Source organism: Chiloscyllium plagiosum, unplaced genomic scaffold, assembly GCF_037043375.1.
Source record: "Chiloscyllium plagiosum isolate Xiang-an unplaced genomic scaffold, Cpla_swu_hap1 HiC_scaffold_26, whole genome shotgun sequence".
In the NCBI taxonomy this organism is placed as follows: domain Eukaryota; kingdom Metazoa; phylum Chordata; class Chondrichthyes; order Orectolobiformes; family Hemiscylliidae; genus Chiloscyllium; species Chiloscyllium plagiosum.
In genome coordinates this window covers 54,859,995-54,887,945 of record NW_028270164.1, presented here as the reverse complement: position 1 = coordinate 54,887,945, position 27,951 = coordinate 54,859,995, and the positions used below count along the sequence as shown (strand labels likewise).

The 27,951-nt window shown below is 46.7% G+C and overlaps 1 protein-coding gene across 1 annotated transcript in view; it reads left to right on the top strand.

The window, feature by feature from the left end:
• LOC122546376 (uncharacterized) overlaps window positions 1-27,951 on the top strand; it is a 217,389-nt gene that overhangs the window by 63,994 nt on the left and 125,444 nt on the right. Inside the window, exons 7-15 of the mRNA XM_087973794.1 lie at window positions 337-521; window positions 745-802; window positions 4,102-4,160; window positions 6,135-6,351; window positions 7,279-7,463; window positions 13,689-13,844; window positions 16,941-17,096; window positions 18,611-18,766; window positions 24,768-24,923. Of these exons, the coding sequence (XP_087829920.1) occupies window positions 337-521; window positions 745-802; window positions 4,102-4,160; window positions 6,135-6,351; window positions 7,279-7,463; window positions 13,689-13,844; window positions 16,941-17,096; window positions 18,611-18,766; window positions 24,768-24,923 (1,328 nt within the window). The remainder of the gene's footprint in view (window positions 1-336; window positions 522-744; window positions 803-4,101; window positions 4,161-6,134; window positions 6,352-7,278; window positions 7,464-13,688; window positions 13,845-16,940; window positions 17,097-18,610; window positions 18,767-24,767; window positions 24,924-27,951) is intronic.

Here is a 27,951-nt window from a genome sequence, read left to right as displayed (position 1 = left end):
TTGTGGCCACACCTTAGGAACCACATCTCTTGCTCCTGTTTCTAATGTTCTTAGAAGACACAGAAAAGAGACAATTTAGATAAAGGGAAACTAAAGTAACAGTTTCAGGTATACCAAAGTGGAACAGAAGGTAATTTATAGTGTTAACTGTAATATTTGGCAGATAGCAGCAATCCTCTGTTATAAGGAGAGGGAATGACAGATCCAGGCCAATTTCTGAAACAATGGGAATGATGGGATTCACTCATCAGAAGCCATTGTACCATCTCTATATTGAAGGAAATGTGTAGTCATCCCTAAGCTGATTATCCCATGCATGCATTTCCTGTCTCCCAGTTACAGGCAGAACTTGCCTCCCTGCGCAATAAGGAGAATGAGGCCATCACTGAAACTGAGATGCTCAAAATGACCAATCAGGAGCTGGAGACGAGGCTGGAACAGATCCAACAGGATCTTCAGGAAGCCCAGGATCAGCTATTGGATCAACAGCAGGAAGCAGCTCGCCGAGTGGAGACAGAAGGGTAAGAGAGTGTGTATACACCCAATGTGCCATGTCCATATTGTGTACACTGGGACAGTGTGAACATGCAGCATAGCCTCACTACTCTGTTCAGTGAGCCACTGCAGTTACTAACCCAGCAAATTCCTGCTAAACAATAGGACAATGGGATTTGGTCTGGCATATGTGATTGAGGTGCCAGTGAGTGAGCATATCTAACAATAACAATCATGTATTTATTCCAGAGAGCGGGAGCAACCTCCCAGCAATGATGGACTGTACGTCACTGAAGTCGATCCACAGGTAATGAGGAATGGGCACCCTGTGGCTAATTATGTAAATAGACTGCGTCAAAATCATTGAACAATTCAATGGACTTCCAAAGCACTTGGTCAATTTTCCAGAAGGTGAATGATATCTAAAGGTGAAGCTTATAAACTGGAGAGCCATTATTGACCTGGTTAGAACATTATCGTTGGTGCTTCATACAGAGATGAAACTTTATTGCTGGAACAGCACAGCAGGTCAGGCAGCATCCAGGGAACAGGAGATTCGACGTTTCGGGCACAGGCCCTTCTTCAGGAATCCTGAAGAAGGGCCTGTGCCCGAAACGTCGAATCTCCTGTTCCCTGGATGCTGCCTGACCTGCTGTGCTGTTCCAGCAATAAAGTTTCAACTTTGATCTCCAGCATCTGCAGACCTCACTTTCTCCGCTTCATACAGAGAGTATGGGCAGTAAACAGTGCAGTGAAATGTGATGAGGATTTTACTTGGACCTCCATTATTAACTATAATCACTCATGACTTGGATGATGGGATAGAAAACCATCTATAAATGAGACGGTTTGTGTGTGTAAAACCTATTTGTAGGTTTGTGAGTAGGCAAAACTGTTGTCAAACAATTTGGATCAGAAAAGGATTTTCCAGGGTTTTTTCAAAAATGGTAAGAAGCTGCAAACTGTGGAAGATCAAGGAAAGCTATACAAAATAATTCCAAAGTCTGGCTTTAACATTTACCCGCATGTATACTAGTCTACGAGATGCACTGTTCCAATTATGCAAAGCCCTGGATGTATCTAATCTGGAATACTGAGTTCGGTTCTGGGCATCACACTTTAGGAAGCATCCATTAGACTAGGAGGATAGATAGCAAACATTTACCCAACTGATATCTGAAGTCCAAAGGTTAAACTTCAAGGAGAGATTACACAAACTGGGGTTATATTCCCTGGAATTTAGAAAGTTAAATGGTGATTGGAGGGAGGTTTGCAATTTATGTGAAGGATCTAACAGGGTCCCTAAAGAGAAACCATTTGAGTCTGGGATTAGGGGACACATTCGGAATGTTAGCACCAGGTCTTTCAGGAGTGAAGTTAGGAAACACTTATAGATACAAAACCTGGGAAACATTTGGCACTTTCTTTTGCAAGCGACAATTGATTCAAGGTTATTGGTTTAATTTTAAATCTGTCATAGATAGATTGATTGATCAAAGTTTGTGTGAAGATTTGTAGCTCGGGTGCTCGTTGCTGTGGTTCTGTTCACCGAGCTGGAAGTTTTTGTTGCAAACGTTTCGTCCCCTGGCTAGGCGACATCATCAGTGCTTGGGAGCCTCCTGCGAAGCGCTTCTTTGATGTTTCCTCCGGTGTTTATAGTGGTCTGTCCCTGCCGCTTCCGGTTGTCAGTTTCAGCTGTCCGCTGTAGTGGTTGGTATATTGGGTCCAGGGCGATGTGTTTGTTGATGGAGTTTGTGGATGAGTGCCATGCCTCTAGGAATTCCCTGGCTGTTCTCTGTCTGGTTTGCCCTATAATGGTAGTGTTGTCCCAGTCGAATTCATGTTGCTTGTCGTCTGCGTGTGTGGCTACTAAGGATAGATTGATTGAAATACAAGGGATATGGGACAAAGGTGGGCAAGTGGACTTAGGTCACAGATCAGTCATGATCTGATTGGATGACAGAACGAGCGTGTGGATGAAATGGCGTCCTCCTTCTCCCATGTACAGGAACCAGTGAGTGTGATGGAGACGTCATTCTCAATCGGTCATTTGCGTTGCTTAGTGTTTGCTTCGAATTTGGCTTCAGATACAATCACCTGTTGGCGACATTTCATTCAAAGCTGTTTTGCTTTTTCCCTGAAAATGTAACATTAATATAAACACACAGCTTTCAATTTAAAGGGTGATTTTTAAATACGAGATCTAACATTCTGCCAGCTTAAGGAGAAATGCAGCCTGCTGTTCGGCTTAAATATGTCCCAGTAATAAAAGAGTGACTACAACACCATAGATGCAGAACATCTTAGAATGAAGGAGCTTAATGGCTGAGTGATGGTTCAAGAGGAATTGTCTCAAGTGATTGAGGGGAGCATTACAGAGGAGAGTCTTCACAGGAAGACTTGAAGCTCTCGGGGTGGATTTTGGGGACAATAGTCTCTCCCTTTAGAAATGGGATGCTGAGTGAAGGATCTTTAGCAGAGTTAAGAAGCTAGTGAGATGGCTTTCGATATATAGGAAGGATGTTGTTAAATTAGAAAGGTTTCAGAAATGATTTACAAGAATTTTGCTGGCTCTGGGAGGTTTGAGTTATAGGGAGATGCTGAATAGGCTGGGGCTATTTTCCCTGGACATTCAGAGACTGAGGGGTGACCTCATAGAGGTTTACGAAATCATGAGGGTCATGGATTAGGTGAAGAGCCAAGGTCTTTTCCCTGGGGTGGGGGAGTCCAAAACTAGAGGGCATAGGTTTAGGGTGAGAGGGGAAAGATATAAAAGAGACCTGAGGGGTAACTTTTCACACAGAGAGTGGTGTGTGTTTGGAATGAGCTGCCAGAAGAAGTGGTGGAGGCTGGTACAATTACAACATTTAAAAGGCATTTGGTCAGATACATGAATAGAACATGTTTGGAGCGACATGGGCCAAATGCAGGCAAATGGGACTAGTTCAGCTTAAGAAAACTGGTCGGCATGGACAAGTTGGGCCGAAGGGTCTGTTTCCATGCTGTATGACTCGATGACCGTATGAAATAAAATTTGAGAATAATCAATTATCTTGAGAGGACTCGCCCTCGAATACAGTTCAGGAATTATAAGCCTAGGCTTGACTTGGGGATTTAGGCAACGAATGAGGTGGGATTTGGTGAGAAATCTGAGACAGACGTCAACAAATAGAATTGGGTAGCTGAATTCTGCTCTTCTTTCTGTCTTTACCTTACTCCTGTTAGATTTAGATATGAGTCTAGCACTGAGAGGCAGGCCATTCCTGCCTTGTTGAATGCACATCCCATACAACGTGTGACCTCCTGGATGTTTGCCGTGTGTTTCCAGCTGGAGGAGCTATACCTCTGGGTTTTGAGCTGACGCTGGAGTCACCTCGGTGCTGAGTCATGAACTTTAAGGATCAGGCTTCTAGAGCTCTAACAATTGACACTTTTTCTATTAACTTCCAATTTAAACTGTATTGTTTGTGGAGAACTTGACTTCAGTCTACTTGAGCCTGAATAAGACAAGAGCCATATGGACTAGATCAACTCCAGGGGCACTGTGTCTTCAGAGAGTGAATGGTCATTGGCTTATTTCTTATCGTCATTAGTTTTCCATTTCAGGAAGAGGCCAGGCAGAGGTGGGGATCTGACACCAGTCAGAGGTTTACACCGTCCGAGTGGTAAGTGAGCGATCTCTGCCTTCTGAAACCTTTCAGTCCCACCACCAACCGCCCTATCCCATTCACAACCAAACATGGCAATTGCAATACATGGAAGCCCAACTGCTGTCATGTTCTGTTTTAAATTCATTGGGGAACAAAAAGAGGTCATTCGGCCCCTCAAACCTCTCTGCTATCCAACTTGATCATCCTGAGTTGCACCTGTTGGCATTTGCCTGCCATTGATGCAAATTCTGAAATACCCAAAGAAACAAATTCCAATCTCAGTCGTGCAGACTCCAATTCTTCCCACATTCTTGCAGCATGTTTCAGGACGTGAGATTCTAGATTTTCACTACTCTTTATGTGAGCAAGTGTTTCCTGGTTTCACTGGCTCGTTTTTATCCATTCATGCGATGTGTGTGTCACTGGCTGGGCCCAGCATTTATTGCCCGTCCCTAGTTACCCCTTGAGAAGGTGGTGGTGAGCTGCCACCTTGAACCGCTGCAGTCCCCCTGCGGTAGGATGACCCGCCATGCCCTGAGGGAGGCAATTCCTGGATTTTGACCCAGAGACACTGAAGGAACAGCGACATATTTCCAAGTCAGGACGGTGAGTGGCTTGGAGGGGAACTTGCAGGTGGTGGTGTTCCCATGTATCTGCTGCCCTTGTCCTTCTGGATGGAGGTAGTTGTGGGTTGGAAGGTGCTGCCTGAGGATCTTTGGTGAGTTTCTGCAGGGCACCTTGTAGATTTTACACACTGCTGTTACTGAGCGTCGATGGTAGAGGGAGTGGATGTTTGTGGATGTGGGGCCAATCAAGCGGAGGCTACTTTGGCCTGGATGGCATCAAACCTTTTGAGTGTTGTTGGAGCTGCCCCCATCCAGGGGTAAGTGGGGAGTATTCCATCACCCTCCTGACTTGTGCCTTGTAGATGGTGGGCAGGCTTTGGGGAGTCAGGAGGGGAGTTATTCCCTGCAGGTTTCCTAACTATTGACTCTTGTAACCATTGTGTTAGGCTTGTGTTTCATTATGTTTCGCCTCATAAAGCTTTGTATCATTTTCCCTCTCAACATCTATCTATTGTTACAACACAGCAGTGAACCCCTCTGTTAATTAAACCAAACATCCAGAAAAGCTCACCTCGCCTCATAATCTTTTAAAATATGAGTGACAGAGTACTCCCAAATTTCACTATTTAAGGAAAAACTATCCATTTCTTCTTTAGCTCTAAAAGTGAACATTAAACAACAATTATTTACAACTCTAGGCCTTCTTTCTCCTAACTGCTTGCTATCTGCCTCCAACTCTATAACAATACACTGTTCCCATAAATGCCCCTGCTAAAATTACATCAACTTAATTTTCAAAACCCTACAGTAGCTGTTGTCTCTGGTGTCAGTCGTCCTCTGGCTGCAGATCTCCCTGGATCCTCTTCGGATTTTTGCAGCAAAGATATTCCATTTGAAAAGGTACCTTTGATAGAGAGTGTTTTGCTAGAAGATACTCTGATGATGGTAGTTGGTCACTCTCTGGGGCTAACTCTCAAAATGCCAGCTTCTTTATACCTCAAACATCAGAGCGTCTCATTGGTTTGATGTTATCAAAACAGTAAAAATTCAATTCGATTGGGTTTTAGTATCCTGGGGTATAATTTCAGCTGAGTGGTTAAATTCAAACTGTTGTGAAACATAGCAACCAAAAGTCAGGTATTTGTTCCAAAGCCAAATGTTACATATTTTCGAGTCAGTCACATGACGGGTGCCTGCAAGTTCTCAGTGCAAAACAACTTTCACTTTCTCTTAAAGATATAGTACATGCCTTCAGCTTCACAACACAATACCCCAGTCAGATCATTCTTAAATCGTCAAACTCTTAATAACATAAAAACCACGTTTATGGAACTTGTTTTCTCAGACAGAGCATGAAATTCTGGCGGCTACCTTCAGATTAATGCAGTGCTCCATTGTTTTTCACCTTGCAACCACTCAACAGGCCTCAGAGGAACTTGAGAAGTCCAGGCCATGTGGCCCGCATCATTTCAATTGAAGAAGAACCGCTGCCACTACAGGTCCAGGAGGATGCTGGGATACAAAGGTTAAGGCTCATCAGACAGGAAGTTGACATGAGCACCGTTGAAGATGGAGATACAGTCTTCGAAGAAAGAGCAGAGCCTTTATGGAGTGAAGGAGAGACACATCCTATAAAAGAGGTAATGATCTGCTTTCTCTTTTTAAACCCACCCATGGCCCTCAATTGTCCATTCATTGGAGAGAGGCCTCAGCAAGCAGCTGCCTGCCTTACTCTGGCCTCTTCAGCATTTCCAAAAATAACCCCCTCTTCCTCTGCTGGCTTTGCCTTCAGCTATCAAGTTCTGAGAGAACATTCCTAAAAATCCTGACTCTTGAGTTTTAAGACACTGTTTAAAAATCAAGCCACTTTGTCATTTAATCAACCATTTCTATTGTAATTTAGTGTTAATCTTTTGATCTAATAATCATGAGGAGGCCTCTCAGGTGTAGACCGGGACCTATCACTCCACCCAGCTCTGGCCACTTGGATACGATGTCCCCAAAGAGCAGTAGCAATCATTCCAAGAAAGGATATTCCCATCACAACAAAGGCTGTACCACTGTGGCATTCTGTGGGTTTCTATTTTTCTAAGTACTGCCAAGAGGACCTCTATTTGGAGCTGTCTTCCTCTCTGTGTCCATTGTGCCTCAAATCGACAATGTTACAGAAAGTAACTCCCAATGGGCTTTCCAATTCCCCATGCGGTCCCTGTGTGATTGGACAGGGTTCCTAGAAGATTAATTGGCTGATTCCCAGGAATATTGGGAGTGCCCTGGCACTACCAGACATTCTGAGACTCCAACCTCAAATCGAGACCACATTGTGATCCAATCCCCGTCTAATTCAGCTCACAGAGAGAGAGCGAGAAAGACTAAAGGAGTTGAAGTAAGACAGAGAGACTTGGACAGTTTGAAATGGAGATCAGAAAACAGAATGAATGTTAGAGTGAATCAGTCTATATATTTATATCTAGAATGAGGGAAACAGCTGATAATCCATTTTCTATTGAGATTGCTTCATTACTGGTGAGTGACTGTGTACCCTTTGGTGTGTTCCTGTCTGGCAGTTACAGGCGGAGCTTGTCTCTCTGCGCAGTAAACAGAAAGAGGCCATCACTGAGATTGAGATGCTCAAAGTGACCAATCAGGAGTTGGAGACAAAGCTGGAGCAGATCCAACAAGATCTTCAGGAATCCCGGGAGCAGCCAGTAGATCAACAGGAAGAGTCATTTCGCCGAGAGGAGACAGAAGGGTAAGAGAGCCTGTAGGCACCCTGTACATCTTTTGCACGACCAGTGTGGACAAAGTGGGCAGTGTGTACATGTACCACACTCTGAGTGCATGCCTTGCACAGGGCCTAGTTAGCATCAGAATACAGAATTATAAGTGACACATTGAAGTCACATTATGGGCGGCACGGTGGCACATTGGTTAGCACTGCTGCCTCACAGCGCCACAGACCCGGGTTCAATTCCCGCCTCAGGCAACTGACTGTGTGGAGTTTGCACATTCTCCCCGTGTCTGTGTGGGTTTCCTCCGGGTGCTCCGGTTACCTCCCACAATCCAAAGATGTGCAGGTTAGGTGAATTGGCCATGCTAAATTGCCTGTAGTGTTAGGTAAGGGGTAAATGTAGAGGAATGGGTCTGGGTGGGTTGCTCTTTGGAGGGTCGGTGTGGACTAGTTGGGCCGAAGGGCCTGTTTCCACACTGTAGGGAATCTAATCTAAAAGAAAAGTCGACCTGAGGGAAAGGGTGGAACAGTCTAACCCAGGGTTACCGTACATGTGTGTGTCTACATGGAGTGTGGCCCCTTAGACTGGGGAGTCACAGACACTGCTGACCATGTGCAAATCCGTCATGGCAATAACAGACATCTGCCCAAGGAAGAAGAAGATGAAATGTTTAATATTCCTGGGTACAAGGTGTTTAGGAAGGATAGGAGATGAAAGAAAAGAACACAATCCTGCAGTGCCGGAGAAAAACTAGGTCTTGGAGGGTTCAAGGTAAGGATTGATTTAGATTAAGCTAAGGAACAAGAAAAGACTACAATTACATGACTCCTTGTTGTTGAGAGACCACCAAATGATGGGAAGGAACAAACCTACATGGAAATACAGAGAGGTTTTAGAATTATAGAATAATTATAATGGAGAACGCCAAATATAGTAATGTAAAGGGCAAAGGGGGCAGCAGTTTTTGGAGTCTGCTCAGGGGTGTCCAGTCCAACAGGAGAGGAAGCACAGCTAGAGCTGGTTTCATTGGGAAAGATGTGGGGCCAGTAGGACACTTATCATTGGGACATTACTGGGGGACACTGAGATTGTATCACACAGTTTTGGATGGTGGTGGAAAAGAACAATGAACAATTCAGAATAAGAATAAGGATATTCAACTGGGAAAGAGCTGGCTTCAGTGGAATAAGAACTGAGCAGATAGACTGGAATGGCATAGTGGGCATGGGCGGCACGGTGACACATTGGCACTGCTGCCTCACAGCGCCAGAGACCCGGGTTCAATTCCCGCCTCAGGTGACTGACTGTGTGGAGTTTGCACGTTCTCCCTGTGTCTGCGTGGGTTTCCTCCGGGTGCTCCGGTTTCCTCCCACAGTCCAAAGATGTGCAGGTTAGGTGAATTGGCTGTAGTGTTAGGTGAAGGGGTAAATGGAGGGGTATGGGTGGGGTTGCGCTTCGGCAGGTCAGTGTGGACTTGTTGGGCACACTGTCAGTAATCTAATCTAAACGTTGGTGAGAAGACCTGTAGCTGAACAACAGCAATTTTCCCTGGAGCATCGGAGGCCGAGGGGAGGCCTTACAGAGATTTATAAAATCATGAGGGGCATACTTAGGGTGAATAGCCAAAGTCTTTTTCCCAGGGTAGGGATGTCCAAAATTAGAGAGCATAGGTTTAAACTGAAAGGGGGAAGATTTAAAAAGGACCTTTGGGGCAACATTTTCAACAGGGTGGCGCATGTAAGGAATGAGTTGCCAGAGGAAGCAGTTTGGGAGGTCATGTTGCGGCTGTACAGGACATTGGTCAGGCCACTGTTGGAATATTGTGTGCAATTCTGGTCTCCTTCCTTTCAGAAGGATGTTGTGAAACTTGAAAGGGTTCAGAAAAGATTTACAAGGATGTTGCCAGGGTTGGAGGATCTGAGCTACAGGGAGAGGCTGAACAGGCTGGGGCTGTTTTCCCTGGAGCGTCGGAGGCTGAGGGGTGACCTTACAGAGGTTTACAAAATTATGAAGGGCATGGATAGGATAAATAGACAAAGTCTTTTCCCTGGAGTGGGGGAGTCCAGAACTAGAGGGTATAGGTTTAGGGTGAGAGGGGAAAGATATAAAAGAGACCTAAGGGGCAACCTTTCCACTCAGAGGGTGGTACGGGGATGGAATGAGCTGCCAGAGGATGTGGTGGAGGCTGGTACAATTGCAACATTTAAAAGGCATCTGGATGGGTATATAAATAGGAAGGATTTGGAGGGATAGGGGCCGGGTGCTGGCAAATGGGATGAGATTAGGGTATGTGGTCAGCATAGACAAGTTTGACCGAAGGGCCTGTTTCTGTGCTATACGTCTCTATGACTCTAAAAGGTGGCACGGTTAAAAAGGTGAATGGGAACAGAGAGACATGGGGGGTATCTGTGCATAAAGTGTTAAAGGTGCTGAAACAGGAACTGCTGAAGATACTCAGCAGGTTTGGCAGCATCTGCAGGGAGAGAAACAGAGTTACTGTTTCAAGTCGAGTGATTTTTCTTCAGAACTCGTTATAGCTGGGAATATGCTGCTGGCAGGACTGATGGAGGGCTGGGAGGGGGAAAGGAGTGAGAGGATGGAGCCCAGAGCATGAGGACAATGTTGTAACAGATAAAGGAATGGATAATGGAATGCAGTGAGGAGAAAAAGCTGATAATGCAGGCTATGGGTGGGTGACAATAGGTTGGCTGTACTGAAAGCAGTGCATGTCAACACAAGAGCTGGGGTGTGGGAGTGGAAACTACACGTGAAAGGAGGTCTTCAGGCTCTCAAATCATTTGATGGATGTTGAGACCCGAAGGCTGCAGGGTCCCCAAGCGGAAAATGAGGTGCTGTCCTTCCAGCTTGCCCTGAGCTGCACTGGAGCACTGCAGCGAGCCTGGGACAGCGATGCTGGCCACGGAACGGGGGGGGGCGGGGTGCTGAACTGGCAGGCCACTGGAAGCCCAGGGTTATTTTTGCAGACAGAACCTAGATGTTCTGCAAAGAGGTGACTCAGTCTGTGTTTTTTCCCCCCGTGTAGAGGAGACCACACTGTGAGCAGCGAGTGCAATAGACTAGATTGAGAGAAGTGCAGGTAAAGTGCTGCTTCACCTGGAAGGTCTTTATGGGACCTTGGATACTGCGGAGGGAGGGAGTAAACAGCCAGGTATTTACAGGGGAAGGTGCCACGGGGGCGTATGGTCTGGGGAGGTGTTGGGAGTGGACGAGGTGTCCATTCCATTCTCCCAGTATATCTTGCTCCACTTCATCTGTTCTGACAATGTTACCCTTCTGCAGGAGAGCCACAGAAATGTCCACCTTCTTCCTCAGCTGAGGATTCCATAACACCACGTTTGACAGGGGCCTCAAATATTTCCAACCCATCTCCTGCATTTCCACCCTCAGCCCCTCTCTTCCCCCTCGTCCTCACCTACATCACCAGCAGCATCCACATCCAAAAAGTCCCACCAGAAACTTATTCCCCTCCCCTCCTTTGTCAGTCTTCCACAGGGATTGTTCCGTCTGGACACTGGTCCACATTTTCTCCAAACAATGTGGATTTGAGTGATGTGAATGTAATTTGCCACGTGTCAGCCCAAGCCTGGGTATTGTCCAGGTCTTATGTATTAGAACACGGCCTGCTTCAGTATCTGAGGAGTCACGAATGGTGCTGAACATTGTACAATCATTGGCAAACATCCCCACTTCTGAGCTTAATGATGGAGGGAGGTCGTTGGTGAAGCAGCTGAAGATGGTTGGGTCTAGGACACTCCCCTGAGGGACTCTTGCAGAGCTGTCCTGGAGCTGAGAGACTGACCTCCAACAACCACAGCCATCTTCCTTTGTGCCAGGTATGACTCCAACCAACAGAGAGTTTGCCTCTTGACACCCATTGATTCCAGTTTTGCTAGGGGTCTTGTTACCCCACTTGGTCAAATGAAGCCGTGATGACAAGGGCTGTCCCTCTCCCCTCCCCTCTGGCATTCAGCCCTTTTGTCCATGTTTGACCCAAGGCTGTAATGAGGTCAGGAGCTGAGTGACCCTGGGGGGGAACCCAAACTGGGCGTCACTGAGCAGGTTATTGCTGAGCAGGTGCTGCTTGATAGCACTGTTGATGACACCTTCCATCACATTAGATTAGATTACTTACAGTGTGGAAACAGGCCCTTCGGCCCCACAAGTCCACACCGACCTGCTGAAGCGCAACCCACCCATTCCCCTACATTTACCCCTTTACCTAACACTACGGGCAAATTAGCATGGCTAATTCTGACCTGCACATCTTTGGACTGTGGGAGGAAACCGGAGCACCCGGAGGAAACCCACGCAGACACGGGGAGAACGTGCAAACCCCACACAGACAGTCGCCTGAGGCGGGAATTGAACCCGGGTCTCAGGCGCTGTGAGGCAGCAGTGCTAACCACTGTGCCACTGTGCCGCCCAGAATGATGATGGAGAGTAGACTGATGGGGCAGTAATTGGCTGGTTGGATTTGTCCTGTTTTTTATGTACAGGACTGACACGTGCCATTTTCCACATTGTCAGGTAGATGCTGGTGTTGTGACTGGACTGGAACAGCTTGGCTCTGGGAGCAGCGAGTTCTGGAGCACAAGACTTCAGTATTATTGCCGGAGTGTTGTCAGGGCTCATAGCCTTTACAATGTCCAATGTCTCCAATGGTTTCTTGGTAGCATGTGGAATGAGTCGAATTGGCTGAAGATGGGTATCTGTAATGCTGGGGACAACTGGAGGAGGCTGAGATGAATCGTCCACTTGAGATTTCTGGCTGAAGGTTGCTGCAAACGTTTCAGCCTTATCTTTCAGACTGATGTGGCAGGTTCCTCCATTGAGGATGGGGTCGTTGTGGAACCTCCTCTTCCAGTGAGCTGTTTAACGGTCCACCATCATTCACGACTGGATGTGGCCAGACTGCAGAGTTCAGATCTGATCTGTTGGATGTGAGATCGCTTAGCTCTGTCTATCACTTACTGCTTATGCTGTTTGACATGCAAGCAGTCCTGTTTGGTGGCTTCACCAGGTTGACACCTCATCCTCAGGTGTGCCTAGTACTGCTCCTGGCATGCCCTCCTGCACTCACCATTGAACCTGGGTTGATCCCCTGACTTGATGGCAATGGGTGAATGGGGGATATGCCAGGCCATGGGATTACAGATCGTGTTAAAGTACAATTCAAGCTGTTGATGCCCACACCATCTCATGGATGCCCCAGTCTTGAGTTGCTAGATCTGTTCGAAGTCTGCCCAGTTCGCACGGTGATAGTGCCACACAACATGAGGGAGGGTGTTCTCAATCTGAAGGCGGGACCTCATCTCCCTAATTATTACCGATGCTGTTCTGAACAGATGCGATTGCAGCTGGCGGATTGGTAAGGAGGAGGTCAAGCACATTTTTCTCTCGTGTTGATTTGATTTGTAATTGTCGCATGTACCTCAGTGAAAAGTTTCGTTTAGTGTGCAGTACAGACAGATAATTACATACAAAGATCATAGGGTGATCAAACAGAGCGAGAAATACAAAGTTACAGCTGCAAACAATGTGCATTAAAAGCAAGATCAACATTAGGTTTAAAATTTATGAGTCCATTCAGAAGTCCAATGACAGCAGATAAGACGCTATTCTTGACCCCGTTGGTAGGTGTGTTTAAACTTTTGTATCTTCGACTTGATGGAAGAGAGTATAACCGGGGTGGGAGGGGTCTGCCTTTCTAAAGCAGAGAGAAGGGTGAATGAAGTCAGTGGATGGAAGTTGGCTTCCATGATGGTCCAGGCTGTGTTCATAACTCTCTTAGTGTCTTACCGTCTTGGACAGAGCAGCTGCTACACCAAGGCACGATGCACCCAGAGATTCCCTCACCACCTGCTGCAAACTCAGTCCAGCAGCCATGTCTTTTCAGACCCGACCAGTCAATCACCAATGCTGCTGTAGTTGACTCACTGTGGACACAGCTTCCCCATTGGATACACATCTAACCAATATTTTCATGTCCTGCACACAGGGGCAGTGGGAATATTCAGACCCAGCCTCCCTGTGGGTCAGTGAGTGCCTGTGGTTGTCATCTCAGGAAATTCCTGATGAACAGCAGGACTGGCTCTGCTCTGGGATTTGGGATTCAGATGCCGGTGTATGAGATAGTGTTGAAATGGATGTGCCCAGTAACCCTTCCCCCTGTCAGTGACTCTCTCCCCCTGTCTGTCTGACTCTTTGGTTTTCTCTCTGTGCAGTAAACACAACGAGGCAATCGCTGAGATTGAGAAGCTGAAAGTGACCAATCAGGAGCTGGAGACAAAGCTGGAGCAGATCCAACAGGATCTTCAGGAAGCCCAGGATCGGCTGGTGGATCAACAAGAGGAAGCAGCTCAGCGGGTGGAGAGAGAAGGGTAAGGGAGCGTGTGCAGACCCCATCCAGCCCACAGCCTGTACACAGTGTACTGGCACAAGGTGGTGTCTGCAATATTAGGTCACAGAGGGTGGTATGTGTGTGGCAGAAGCTGCCACAGGAAGTGGTGGAGATGGGGACATTTACAACATATAAAAGTCATGGATGAGCTGTACCGAAGGGTCTGTCTCTGTGCTGTACAACTGTGTGACTCTCCCTCCTGCCCACTGGAGAGGTGGGGCTCAGTTGTTCTGTGTCTGACTTTCCAAATCTGTCCATTTTTAGTGCACATCAGTGTTTGATACGTTCAGCCTGGGTATGGGCTCAGGGAAATGAAAACTGCCCGTAGGCAGAGCTGGAAGGCGGAGTTAGAACATGGTCAGACATTTTAAAGCATAGAACATAGAACAGTACAGCACAGTACAGTTATAGAGTCATCGAGTCATAGTGTCACAGAGACGTACAGCACGGAAACAGACCCTTCGGTCCAACTCGTCCATGCCGACCAGATATCCCAACCCAATCTAGTCCCACCTGCCAGCACCCGGCCCATATCCCTCCAAACCCTTCCTATTCATATACCCATCCAAATGCCTCTTAAATGTTGTAATTGTACCAGCCTCCACCACTTCCTCTGGCAGCTCATTCCATACCCGTACCCCGCTCTGTGTGAAAAAGTTGCCCCTTAAGTCTCTTTTATATCTTTCCCCTCGCACCCTAAACCTATGCCCTCTAGTTCTGGACTCCCCGATCCCAGGGAAAAGACTTTGCCTATTTATCCTATCCATGCCCCTCATAATTTTGTAAACCTCTATAAGGTCACCCCTCAGCCTCCGATGCTCCAGGGAAAACAGCCCCAACCTGTTCAGCCTCTCCCTGTAGCTCAAATCCTCCAACACTGGCAACATCCTTGTAAATCTTTTCTGAACCCTTTCAAGTTTCACAACATCTTTCCGATAGGAAGGAGACCAGAATTGCACACAATATTCCAACAGTGACCTAACCAATGTCCTGTACAGCCGCAACATGACCTCCCAACTCCTGTACTCAATACTCTGACCAATAAAGGAAAGCATACCAAACGCCGCCTTCACTATCCTATCTACCTGCGACTCAACTTTCAAGGAGCAATGAACCTGCACTCCAAGGTCTCTTTGTTCAGCAACACTCCCTAGGACCTTACCATTAAGTATATAAGTCCTGCTAAGATTTGCTTTCTCAAAATGCAGCACCTCGCATTTATCTGAATTAAACTCCATCTGCCACTTCTCAGCCCATTGGCCCATCTGGTCCAGATTCTGTTGGAATCTGAGGTAACCTTCTTCGCTCTCCACTACACCTCCAATTTTAGTGTCATCTGCAAATTTACTAAATATACCTCCTGTGTTCACCTCCAAATCATTTACCGTATATACCCAAGTAATTGTTAATCTCATGTAAAAGTAGACCCCCAATTTTTGTCCAAATAACCTGGATTTTCCATATATCACGAATTAAAGTCGACCCCAGTTCTTCACAGCTAACAGATTAATGTTGGAGAGTCAATGTGCTGGCCGTTACGTTCTGCCCCAGGTTTTCAGAATTATTATAATTTGTTTTCTTTTGTCCTTTATGCATTTAGAGATCAGTTGGGTTTCTGTTCATGATAGCAATTGAATTTTGATGGGCGGGAATTTCAGTATCCATGTAATAGTCAACCCCATAAATTTAACCTTAAAAATTCGACAACAAATTGACTCTTACTTGAGAATGTACGGTATGTAAATGATGAAAAGTGATCCTTGTGGCACTCCACTGGTCACAGGCCTCCAGTCTGAAAAACAACCCTCCACCACCACGCTCTGTCTTCAACATCAAAGCAGTTCTGTATCCAAATGGCTAGTTCTCCCTGTATTGCATGAGATCTAACCTTGCTAAGCAGTCTCCCATGGGGAACCTTGTCGAACGCCTTACTGAAATCCATATAGATCGTGTCTGCCTACCATGATGCCATTCTAAACTAAACCCATCTCTGGCAGTGTGTCCCAGGCACCTTGCCATCTTCTGTAGATAAAACCCCTTGCCTCGCACATTTCCTTTAAGCCCACCCTCCTGTCTCCCATCTGAGCCACTAGTATTTGACATTAGCCCCCTGGGAAATGGGCACTGACCCCCCACCCTACCCATGCCCATCAGGATGTTATACACTTCTTTGGGTCACCTCCTCAGCCTCCGAATTTGTGCCAAAAACAATCCAAGTTTTTAAAGCCTCTCCTTTCGAGCTAATATGCTCCAATCCTGGCACCATCCTGGATAACGACATTCCCAACTTCTCCAAAGCCTCCCCATCTGTCCGATAGTGAGACGACCAGAAGTGCTCAGGATACCCCAAATGTGGTCCAACGAAAGGCACTTACAGCTGTGACACGACTTGCTGACCTTTACACTTACTGCCCTAACCAATGAAAGGCAGCATGTGGTAAGCCTTCTCTCCCACCTTACCCAATTGTGTTGTACTTTCAGGGAGCCACGTCCTTGCACCCCAAGAACCCCCTGTGTATCAGCACTCCTCATGGTTCAGTCTGTGCTGTATACTTTCCTCTTGTATTTGTCCTCCCAATATTGGGTCACCTGACACTGAACTGGAATAAATTTGATCTACCAGTTTTCTTTACAACTTTCCAATTGGTCAATTTCCTGCTGTATCCTGTGACCAACTTTCTCACTATCCACAACTCCACAAAATTCCATGCTGTAACACTAGGAACAAAATCTATTTCACAGAAAATAATAACTTCTGCAGAGATTTACAACATAAAAGATATGACTTCATCGACACACCCTCACTGTGAATACAACCCACTCATTGGATACACACCCAACCAGTGTGTCCATGTCCTGAACACAGGGACAGTGGGAATATTCAGACCCAGTCTCACCTGTTATTCCCAATCTCAGGAAATTCCTGATGAACAGCAGGACTGGCTCTGCTCTGGGATTTGGGATTCAGATGCCGGTGTATGAGATAGTGTTGAAATGGATGTGCCCAGTAACCCTTCCCCCTGTCAGTGACTCTCTCCCCCTGTCTGTCTGACTCTTTGGTTTTCTCTCTGTGCAGTAAACACAACGAGGCAATCGCTGAGATTGAGAAGCTGAAAGTGACCAATCAGGAGCTGGAGACAAAGCTGGAGCAGATCCAACAGGATCTTCAGGAAGCCCGGGATCGGCTGGTGGATCAACAAGAGGAAGCAGCTGAGCGAGAGGAGAGAGAAGGGTAAGGGAGCGTGTGCAGACCCCATCCAGCCCACAGCCTGTACACAGTGTACTGGCACAAGGTGGTGTCTGCATTCACTGTGCGCGGGAGACGTAGTGCTCAGTTGTGTGTTTAAACTCTATAAAGTCTGTTTGTGTTTGGTGCACATCAGCCCTTGATGTGCTCAGTGTGGGTGTGTGCTCCCACTTGGAGACAGAGCTGAGAGCCAGGGGTATAACATGGAGCAGACATCTTAAAGCAGAGAACATGGACAGTACAGCACAGTACAGATACTTCAGTACACCATGTCTGTGCCAACCATGATGCTACTCTCTTCTAATGCCATCTGCCTGCCCATGTTCCATGTGCCTCCTTTATCACCTGGTTCATGTGTCTGTCTAAATGCTTCGTAAACATTGCAATGGTCTCTGTCTTTACCATCTCACTTTGTGGGTCATTTCCAGGCACCTACCATCCCAAGTGTAAAAAACTTGCATCACACATCTCCATTACATTTTCCTGTCTCTACTTAATCCTGTGCCCCCCTGGGTATTTGGCATTTTCACTCAGGGAAAAAGACCCTAGATATACACCCTATCCATGCCTCTCATCAAATTATATACCGACATCAGCTCACCGGTCAGCCTCCCACACTCTAGCAAAAGCAATCCATGTATGTCCGATCTCTCCTTATAACTGGAACGCTCCAATCCCAGGAATAGTTCGGTTGAACCATATTGCACATTCCCAAAAGCCTCCACATTCTTCCGACAGTGTGGCAACCAGAACTGTACACAATATTCCAAACATGTTCCAGCTAAACATTTATACAGCTCGAACATGACTTGTCGACATTTATACTCAATGCACTGACCATGAATGCAAGCCTTCTTTACCACCTCATCCATTTGCGTTACCGCTATCGGGGAGCTATGCACTCGCACTCCAAAATCCCTCTGTAAACCAGTGCTCATAATGGTCCTGCCATGTACTGTACACTTTTCTCTTGTATTTGACCTCCCAAGATGCATTACCTTTCAATTATCCAGAATAAACTCCATCTGCCATTTCTCTGCCCAATCCTCCAACTCATCTACATTCTCATGTATCCTGTGATCGCCTTCCACACTATCCACAACTCCACCATTTTCTGCACTGCCAATAAAATCTCTAATACACACAGAAATGAATAATTTCTGCAAACATTTACAATATAGAAGACATGACTTCATAGGCACACCCCTGATGTGGATACAACCCACCCACTGGATAAATACCCAACCAATGTGTCCATGTCCTGTACACAGGGGCAGTGTGTATATTCAGACCCACCCTCCCTGTGGGTCAGTGAGTGCCTGAGGTTCCCAATCTCAGGAAATTCCTGATGAACAGCAGGAATGGGAGCTAGTCTGGGATTTGGGATTCAGATGTCGGTGTATGAGATAGTGTTGAAATGGATGTGCCCAGTAACCCTTCCCCCTGTCAGTGACTCTCTCCCCCTGTCTGTCTGACTCTTTGGTTTTCTCTCTGTGCAGTAAACACAACGAGGCAATCGCTGAGATTGAGAAGCTGAAAGTGACCAATCAGGAGCTGGAGACAAAGCTGGAGCAGATCCAACAGGATCTTCAGGAAGCCCGGGATCGGCTGGTGGATCAACAAGAGGAAGCAGCTGAGCGAGAGGAGAGAGAAGGGTGAGGGAGCGTGTGCAGACCCCATCCAGCCCACAGCCTGCACACAGTGTACTGGCACAAGATGGTGTCCACAACATTTGGACACAGAGGGTGGTATGTGTGTGGCAGAAGCTGCCACAGGAAGTGGTGGAGATGGGGACATTTACAACATATAAAAGTCATGGATGAGCTGTACCGAAGGGTCTGTCTCTGTGCTGTACAACTGTGTGACTCTACCTCCTGCCCACTGGAGAGGTGGGGCTCAGTTGTTCTGCGTCTGACTTTCCAAATCTGTCCATTTATAGTGCACATCAGTGTTTGATACGTTCAGCCTGGGTATGGGCTCAGGGAAATGAAAACTGCCCGTAGGCAGAGCTGGAAGGCGGAGTTGGAACATGGTCAGACATTTTAAAGCATAGAACATAGAACAGTACAGCACAGTACAGTTATAGAGTCAGAGAGTCATAGTGTCACAGAGACGTACAGCACGGAAACAGACCCTTCGGTCCAACTTGTCCATGCTGACCAGATATCCCAACCCAATCTAACCCAATTTGCCACCACTTGGCCCATATCCCTCCAAACCCTTCCTATTCATAAACCCATCCAGATGCCTTTTAACTGTTGTAATTGTACCAGCCTCCATCACTTCCTCTGGCAGCTGCCCCTCAGGTCTCTTTTTTATCTTTCCCCTCTCATCTTAAACCTGTGGAATTGGTGTTGGAGAGACTGTTAGGTCTGTGGGTTGATAAGTCCCCAGGGCCTGATGGTCTACATCCCAGGGTACTGAAGGAGGTGGCTCAAGAAATCGTGGATGCGTTGGTGATTATTTTCCAGAGTTCGATAGATTCGGGATCAGTTCCTGCAGATTGGAGGGTGTCTAATGTTGTACCACCTTTTAAGAAAGGAGGGAGAGAGAAAGCAGGAATTATTGACCAGTTAGTCTGACCTCAGTGGTGGGAAAGATGCTGGAGTCAATTATAAAGGATGAAATTACGACACATCTGGGTAGCAGTAACAGGATAGGTCAGAGTCAGCATGAATTTATGAAGGGGAAATCATGCTTGACTAATCTGGAATTTTTTGAGGATGTAACTCTGAAGATGGATGAGGGAGATCCAGTGGATGTAGTGTACCTGGACTTTCAGCAAGCTTTTGATAAAGTCCCAATAGGAGGTTAGTGAGCAAATTTAGGGCGCATGGTATTGGGGGCAAAATACTAACTTGGAGTGAAAGTTGGTTGGCTGACAGGAAACAAAGAGTAGTGATAAATGGCTCCATTTCGGAATGGCAGGCAGTGACCAGTGGGGTACCGCAGGGATCAGTGCTGGGACCGCAGCTTTTTACAATATATGTTAATGATATAGAAGATGGTATTAGTAATAGTATTAGCAAATTTGCTGATGATACTAAGCTGGGTGGCAGGGTGAAATGTGAGCAGGATGTTAGGAGATTACAGGGTGACCTGGACAGGTTCGGTGAGTGGACAGATGCATGGCAGATGCAGTTTAATGTGGATAAATGTATGGTTATCCACTTTGGTGGCAAGAACAGGAAGGCAGATTACTACCTAAATGGCATCAATTTAGGTAAAGGGACAGTACAGAGAGATCTGGGTGTTCTTCTACACCAGTCAATGAAGGCAAGCATGTAGGTACAGCAGGTAGTGAAGAAGGCTAATCGCACGCTGGCCTTCATAACAAGAGGGATTGAGTATAGAAGCAAAGAGGTGCTTCTGCAGCTGTACAGGGCCCTGGTGAGACCACACCTGGAGTACTGTGTGCAGTTCTGGTCTCCAAATTTGAGGAAAGACATTCTGGCTATTGAGGGAGTGCAGCGTAGGTTCACGTGGTCAATTCCTGGAATGGCGAGACTACCTTACGCTGAAAGATTGGAGCGACTGGGCTTGTATACCCTTGAGTTTAGAAGACTGAGATGGGATCTGATTGAGACGTATAAGATTATTAAAGGATTGGACACTCTGGAGGCAGGAAACATGTTTCCGCTGATGGGTGAGTGCCGAACCAGAGGACACAGCTTAAAAATACGGGGTAGACCATTTAGGACAGAGATGAGGAGAAACGTCTTCACCCAGAGAGTGGTGGGTGTGTGGAATGCTCTGCCTCAGAGGGCAGTGGAGGCCTAGTCTCTGGACTCATTTAAGAAAGAGTTGGATAGAGCTCTCAAGGATAGTGGAATCAAGGGTTATGGAGATAAGACAGGAACAGGATACTGATTAAGGATGATCAGCCATGATCATATTGAATGGTGGTGCTGGCTCGAAGGGCTGAATGGCCTACTCCTGCACCTATTGTCTATTGTCTATGCCCTCTAGTTTTGGACAACCTGACCCCAGGGTAAAGACTTTATCTATTTATCCTATCCATGCCCCTCATGATTTTATAAACCTCTATAAGCTCAACCCTCAGCCTCCGACGGTCCAGGGAAAACAGCCCCAGCCTGTTCATCCCCTCTCTGGAGTTCATATCCTCAAATTCTGGAAACATCCTTGGAAATCTTTTCTGAACCCTTTCAAGTTTCACAACATTTTTCCGATAGGAAGGAGACCAGAATTGCACGCAATATTCCAACAGTGGCCTAACCAATGTCCTGTACAGCCACAACATGACCTCCCAACTCCTGTACTCAATACTCTGACCAATAAAGGAAAGCATACCAAACGCCTTCTTCACTATCTTATCTACCTGTGACTGCACTTTCAAGGGGCTATGAACTTGCACTCCAAGGTCTCTCTGTTCAGCTGCACGAACCAGGACCTTACCATTAAGTGAATAAGTCCTGCTAAGATTTGCTTTTCCAAAATGCAGCACCTTACATTTATCTAAATTAAACTCCATCTGCCACTCCTCAGCCCATTGGCCCATCTGGTCCAGATCCTGTTGTAATCTGAGGTAACCCTCTTCACTGTCCACTACTCCTCCAAATTTAGTGTCATCTGCAAATTTACTAAATATACCTCCTGTGTTCACCTCCAAATCATTTGCCGGAAAAACCCAAGTAATTAGAAGATAGAACATAGAACATAGAACAATACAGCACAGAACAAGCCCTTCGGCCCACGATGTTGTGCCGAACATTTGTCCTAGCTTAAGCACCCATCCATGTACCTATCTAATTGCCGCTTAAAGGTCACCAATGATTCTGACTCTGCCACTCCCACAGCCAGCACATTCCATGCCCCCACCACTCTCTGGGTAAAGAACCTACCCCTGACATCCCCCCTATACCTTCCACCCTTCACCTTAAATTTATGTCCCCTTGTAACACTCAGTTGCACCCGGGTAAAAAGTTTCTGACTGTCTACTCTATCTATTCCTCTGATCATCTTATAAACCTCTATCAAGTCACCCCTCATCCTTCGCCGTTCCAACGAGAAAAGGCCTAGCACTCTCAACCTATCCTCGTACGACCTATTCTCCATTCCAGGCAACATCCTGGTAAATCTTCTCTGCACCCTCTCCAAAGCTTCCACATCTTTCCTAAAGTGAGGCGACCAGAACTGCACACAGTACTCCAAATGTGGCCTTACCAAAGTCCCGTACAGCTGCAACATCACCTCACCACTCTTGAATTCAATCCCTCTGCTAATGAACGCTAATACACCATAGGCCTTCTTACAAGCTCTATCCACCTGAGTGGCAACTTTCAAAGATCTATGAACCTACACCCCAAGGTCCCTCTGTTCCTCCACCTCACTAAGAACCCTACCGTTAACCCTGTATTCCGCATTCTTATTTGTCTTTCCAAAATGGACAACCTCACACTTGACAGGGTTGAACTCCATCTGCCACTCCTCAGCCCAGCTCTGCATCATATCTAAGTCTCTTTGCAGCAGACAACAGCCCTCCTCACTATCCACAACTCCACCAATCTTCGTATCATCTGCAAATTTACTGACCCACCCTTCGACTCCCTCTTCCAAGTCATTAATAAAAATTACAAACAGCAGAGGACCCAGAACTGATGCCTGCGGAACTCCACTTGTAACTGGGCTCCAGGCTGAATATTTACCATCTACCACCACTCTCTGACTTCGACCGGTTAGCCAGTTCTCTATCCAACTGGCCAAATTTCCCTCTATCCCATGCCTCCTGACTTTCCACATAAGCCTACCATGGGGAACCTTATCAAATGCCTTACTAAAATCCATGTATACTACATCCACTGCTCTACCCTCATCCACATGCTTGGTCACCTCCTCAAAAAATTAATTGTTGATCTTACGGAAAAGGAGACCCCCAATGTTTGGCCAAATAACCTGGAATTTTCCATATACCCTGTGTAAAAGTCGCCTCACAGCGAACAGATCCATGTTTATGAGTCAGTGTGCTGGCTGTCACATTCCGCTCCAGTGCTCCAGTCTCCTGGTTATTCCACTCTGCTCCCGGTCTTCCAGTCCGTTGCTGTTGCATTCCACTCTGGGTTTTCAGAATTATTAGAATTTGTTTTCTGCCCCTTATGCTTTTAGAGATCAGTTGGGTTTCTGCTCCCTATACCAAATGAATTTACTGGGCGTGAATTTCAGTCCCTCAAAAATAGTATCCATGTGATAGTCACCACCATAACTTTAACCTTAAAAAGTAGTCAAAAAAATTTGACTATTACTTGAGAACATATGATATATAAGTGACAAAATGTAGAGGGCCCAGCACCGATCCTTGTGGCACTCCACTGGTCACAGGCCTCAGTCTGAAAAACAACCCTCCACCACCACCCTCTGTCTTCTACCTTTGAGCCAGTTCTGTATCCAAATGGCTAGTTCTCCCAGTATTGCATGAGATCTAACCTTGCTAATCAGTCTCCCATGGGGAACCTTGTCGAACGCCTCACTGAAATCCATATAGATCGTGTCTGCCTATCATATCTGTGCCAACCATGATGCCATTCTAAACTAAACCCATCTCTGGCAGTGTGTCCCAGGCACCTTGCCATCCTCTGTAGATAAAACCCCTGGCCTCGTACATTTCCTTTAAGCCCACCCTCCTGTCTCCCATCTGAGCCACTAGTATTTGACATTAGCCCCCTGGGAAATGGGCACTGACCCCCCACCTTACCCATGCCGATCAGAATGTTATACACTTCTTTGGGTCACCTCCTCAGACTCCGAATTTGTGCCGAAAACAATCCAAGTTTTTAAAGCCTCTCCTTTCGAGCTAATATGCTCCAATCCTTGCACCATCCTGGATAACAACATTCCCAACTTCTCCAAAGCCTCCCCATCTGTCCGATAGTGAGACAACCAGAAGTGCTCAGAATAGTCCAAATGTGGTCCAACGAAAGGCACTTACAACTGTGACACGACTTGCTGACCTTTACACTTACTGCCCTAACCAATGAAAGGCAGCATGTGGTAAGCCTTCTCTCCCACCTTACCCAATTGTGTTGTACTTTCAGGGGGCCACGTACTTGCACCCCAAGAACCCCCTGTGTATCAGCACTCCTCATGGTTCAGTCTGTGCTGTATACTTTCCTCTTGTATTTGTCCTCCCAAAATGCGTCACCTGACACTTGTCCAGAATAAACTCCATCTGCCATTTCTGTGCCCAACTTTCCAGCTGATCTATATCCTGCTGTACCCTGTGACCAACTTCCACACTATCCACCCTAAGTCCATTGATTTCCGTGTTGTAGGTCTAGAAATAAAACCTGTTAGTCAGAAAAGAACAATTTCTGCAAATCTTTACAATGCAAAATACGTGATTTCACAGACACACCCCTCACTTTGGATACAGCCCACCCATTGGTTACACCCACAACTAATGTCCTGCACACAGGGGCAGTGTGAATGTTCAGACCCAGCCTCCCTGTGGGTCAGTGAGTGCCTGTGGTTGTCATCCCAGGAAATTCCTGATGAACAGCAGGAATGGGAGCTAGTCTGGGATTCGGGATTCAGATGTCGGTGTATGAGATAGTGTTGAAATGGATGTGCCCAGTAACCCTTCCCCCTGTCAGTGACTCTCTCCCCCTGTCTGTCTGACTCTTTGGTTTTCTCTCTGTGCAGGAAACACAACGAGGCAATCGCTGAGATTGAGAAGCTGAAAGTGACCAATCAGGAGCTGGAGACAAAGCTGGAGCAGATCCAACAGGATCTTCAGGAAGCCCGGGATCGGCTGGTGGATCAACAAGAGGAAGCAGCTGAGCGAGAGGAGAGAGAAGGGTGAGGGAGCGTGTGCAGACCCCATCCAGCCCACAGCCTGCACACAGTGTACTGGCACAAGATGGTGTCCACAACATTTGGACTCAGAGGGTGGTATGTGTGTGGCAGAAGCTGCCACAGGAAGTGGTGGAGATGGGTACATTTACAACATATAAAAGTCATGGATGAGCTGTACCGAAGGGTCTGTCTCTGTGCTGTACAACTGTGTGACTCTACCTCCTGCCCACTGGAGAGGTGGGGCTCAGTTGTTCTGTGTCTGACTTTCCAAATCTGTCCATTTTTAGTGCACATCAGTGTTTGATACGTTCAGCCTGGGTATGGGCTCAGGGAAATGAAAACTGCCCGTAGGCAGAGTTGGAAGGCGGAGTTAGAACATGGTCAGACATTTTAAAGCATAGAACATAGAACAGTACAGCACAGTACAGTTATAGAGTCATAGAGTCATAGTGTCATAGAGACGTACAGCACGGAAACAGACCCTTCGGTCCAACTCCTCCATGCTGACCAGATATCCCAACCCAATCTAGTCCCACCTGCCAGCACCTGGCCCATATCCCTCCAAACCTTTCTTATTCATATACCCATCCAAATGCCTCTTAAATGTTGCAATTGTACCAACCTCCACCACATCCTCTGGCAGCTCATTCCATACCCGTACCCGCTTCTGTGTGAAAAAGATGCCCCTTAGGTCCCTTTTATATCTTTCCCCTCTCACCCTAAACCTATGCCCTCTAGTTCTGGACTCCCTGACCCCAGGGAAAAGACTTTGCCTATTTACCCTATCCATGCCCCTCGTGATTTTATAAACCTCTGTAAGGTCAGCCCTCAGCCTCTGATGCTCCAGGGAAAACAGCCCCAGCCTGTTCAGCCTCTCCCTGTAGCTCAGATCCTCCAATCCTGGCAACATCCTCGTAAATCTTTTCTGAACCCTTTCAAGTTTCACAACATCTTTCTGATAGGAAGGAGACCAGAATTGCACACAATATTCCAACAGTGGCCTAACCAATGTCCTGTACAGCCGCAACATGACCTCCCAACTCCTGTACTCAATACTCTGACCAATAAAGGAAAGCATACCAAATGCCTTCTTCACTATCCTATCTACCTGTGACTCCACTTTCAAGGAGCTATGAACCTGCACTCCAAGGTCTCTCTGTTCAGCGGCACTAACCAGGACCTTACCATTAAGTGTATAAGTCCTGCTAAGATTTGCTTTTCCAAAATGCAGCACCTCGCATTTATCTGAATTAAACTCCATCTGCTACTCCTCAGCCCATTGGCCCATCTGGTCCAGATCCCGTTATACTCTGAGATAGCCATCTTCGCTGTCCACTCCATCTCCAATCTGCAAATTTACCAAATATACCTCCTGTGTTCACATCCAAATTATTTGCCGTATATACCCAAGTAATTGTTGATCTCATGGAAAAGGAGACCCCCAATTTTTGGCCAAATAACCTGGAATTTTCCATATACCCTGTGTAAAAGTCGCCTCACAGCGAACAGATCCATGTTTATGAGTCAGTGTGCTGGCTGTCACATTCCGCTCCAGTGCTCCAGTCTCCTGGTTATTCCACTCTGCTCCCGGTCTTCCAGTCTGTTGCTGTTGCATTCCACTCTGGGTTTTCAGAATTATTAGAATTTGTTTTCTGCCCCTTATGCTTTTAGAGATCAGTTGGGTTTCTGCTCCCCATACCAAATGAATTTACTGGGTGTGAATTTCAGTCCCTCAAAAATAGTATCCATGTGATAGTCACCACCATAAATTTAACCTTAAAAAGTAGTCAAAAAAATTTGACTATTACTTGAGAACATATGATATATAAGTGACAAAAAGTAGAGGCCCCAGCACCGATCCTTGTGGCACTCCACTGGTCACAGGCCTCAGTCTGAAAAACAACCCTCCACCACCACCCTCTGTCTTCTACCTTTGAGCCAGTTCTGTATCCAAATGGCTAGTTCTCCCAGTATTGCATGAGATCTAACCTTGCTAACCAGTCTCCCATGGGGAACCTTGTCGAACGCCTTACTGAAATCCATATAGATCGTGTCTGCCTACCATGTCTGTGCCAACCATGATGCCATTCTAAACTAAACCCATCTCTGGCAGTGTGTCCCAGGCACCTTGCCATCCTCTGTAGATAAAACCCCTGGCCTCGCACATTTCTTTTAAGCCCACCCTCCTGTCTCCCATCTGAGCCACTAGTATTTGACATTAGCCCCCTGGGAAATGGGCACTGACCCCCCACCCTACCCATGCCCATCAGGATGTTATACACTTCGTTGGGTCACCTCCTCAGCCTCCGAATTTGTGCCGAAAACAATCCAAGTTTTTAAAGCCTCTCCTTTCGAGCTAATATGCTCCAATCCTGGCACCATCCTGGATAACGACATTCCCAACTTCTCCAAAGCCTCCCCATCTGTCCGATAGTGAGACGGCCAGAAGTGCTCAGAATACTCCAAATGTGGTCCAACGAAAGGCACTTACAGCTGTGACACGACTTGCTGACCTTTACACTTACTGCCCTAACCAATGAAAGGCAGCATGTGGTAAGCCTTCTCTCCCACCTTACCCAATTGTGTTGTACTTTCAGGGAGCCACGTCCCTGCACCCCAAGAACCCCCTGTGTATCAGCACTCCTCATGGTTCAGTCTGTGCTGTATACTTTCCTCTTGTATTTGTCCTCCCAAAATGCGTCACCTGACACTTGTCCAGAATAAACTCCATCTGCCATTTCTGTGCCCAACTTTCCAGCTGATCTATATCCTGCTGTACCCTGTGACCAACTTCCACACTATCCACCCTAAGTCCATTGATTTCCGTGTTGTAGGTCTAGAAATAAAACCTGTTAGTCAGAAAAGAACAATTTCTGCAAATCTTTACAATGCAAAATACGTGATTTCACAGACACACCCCTCACTTTGGATACAGCCCACCCATTGGTTACACACCCAACTAATGTCCTGTACACAGGGGCAGTGTGAATGTCCAGACCCAGCCTCCCTGTGGGTCAGTGAGTGCCTGTGG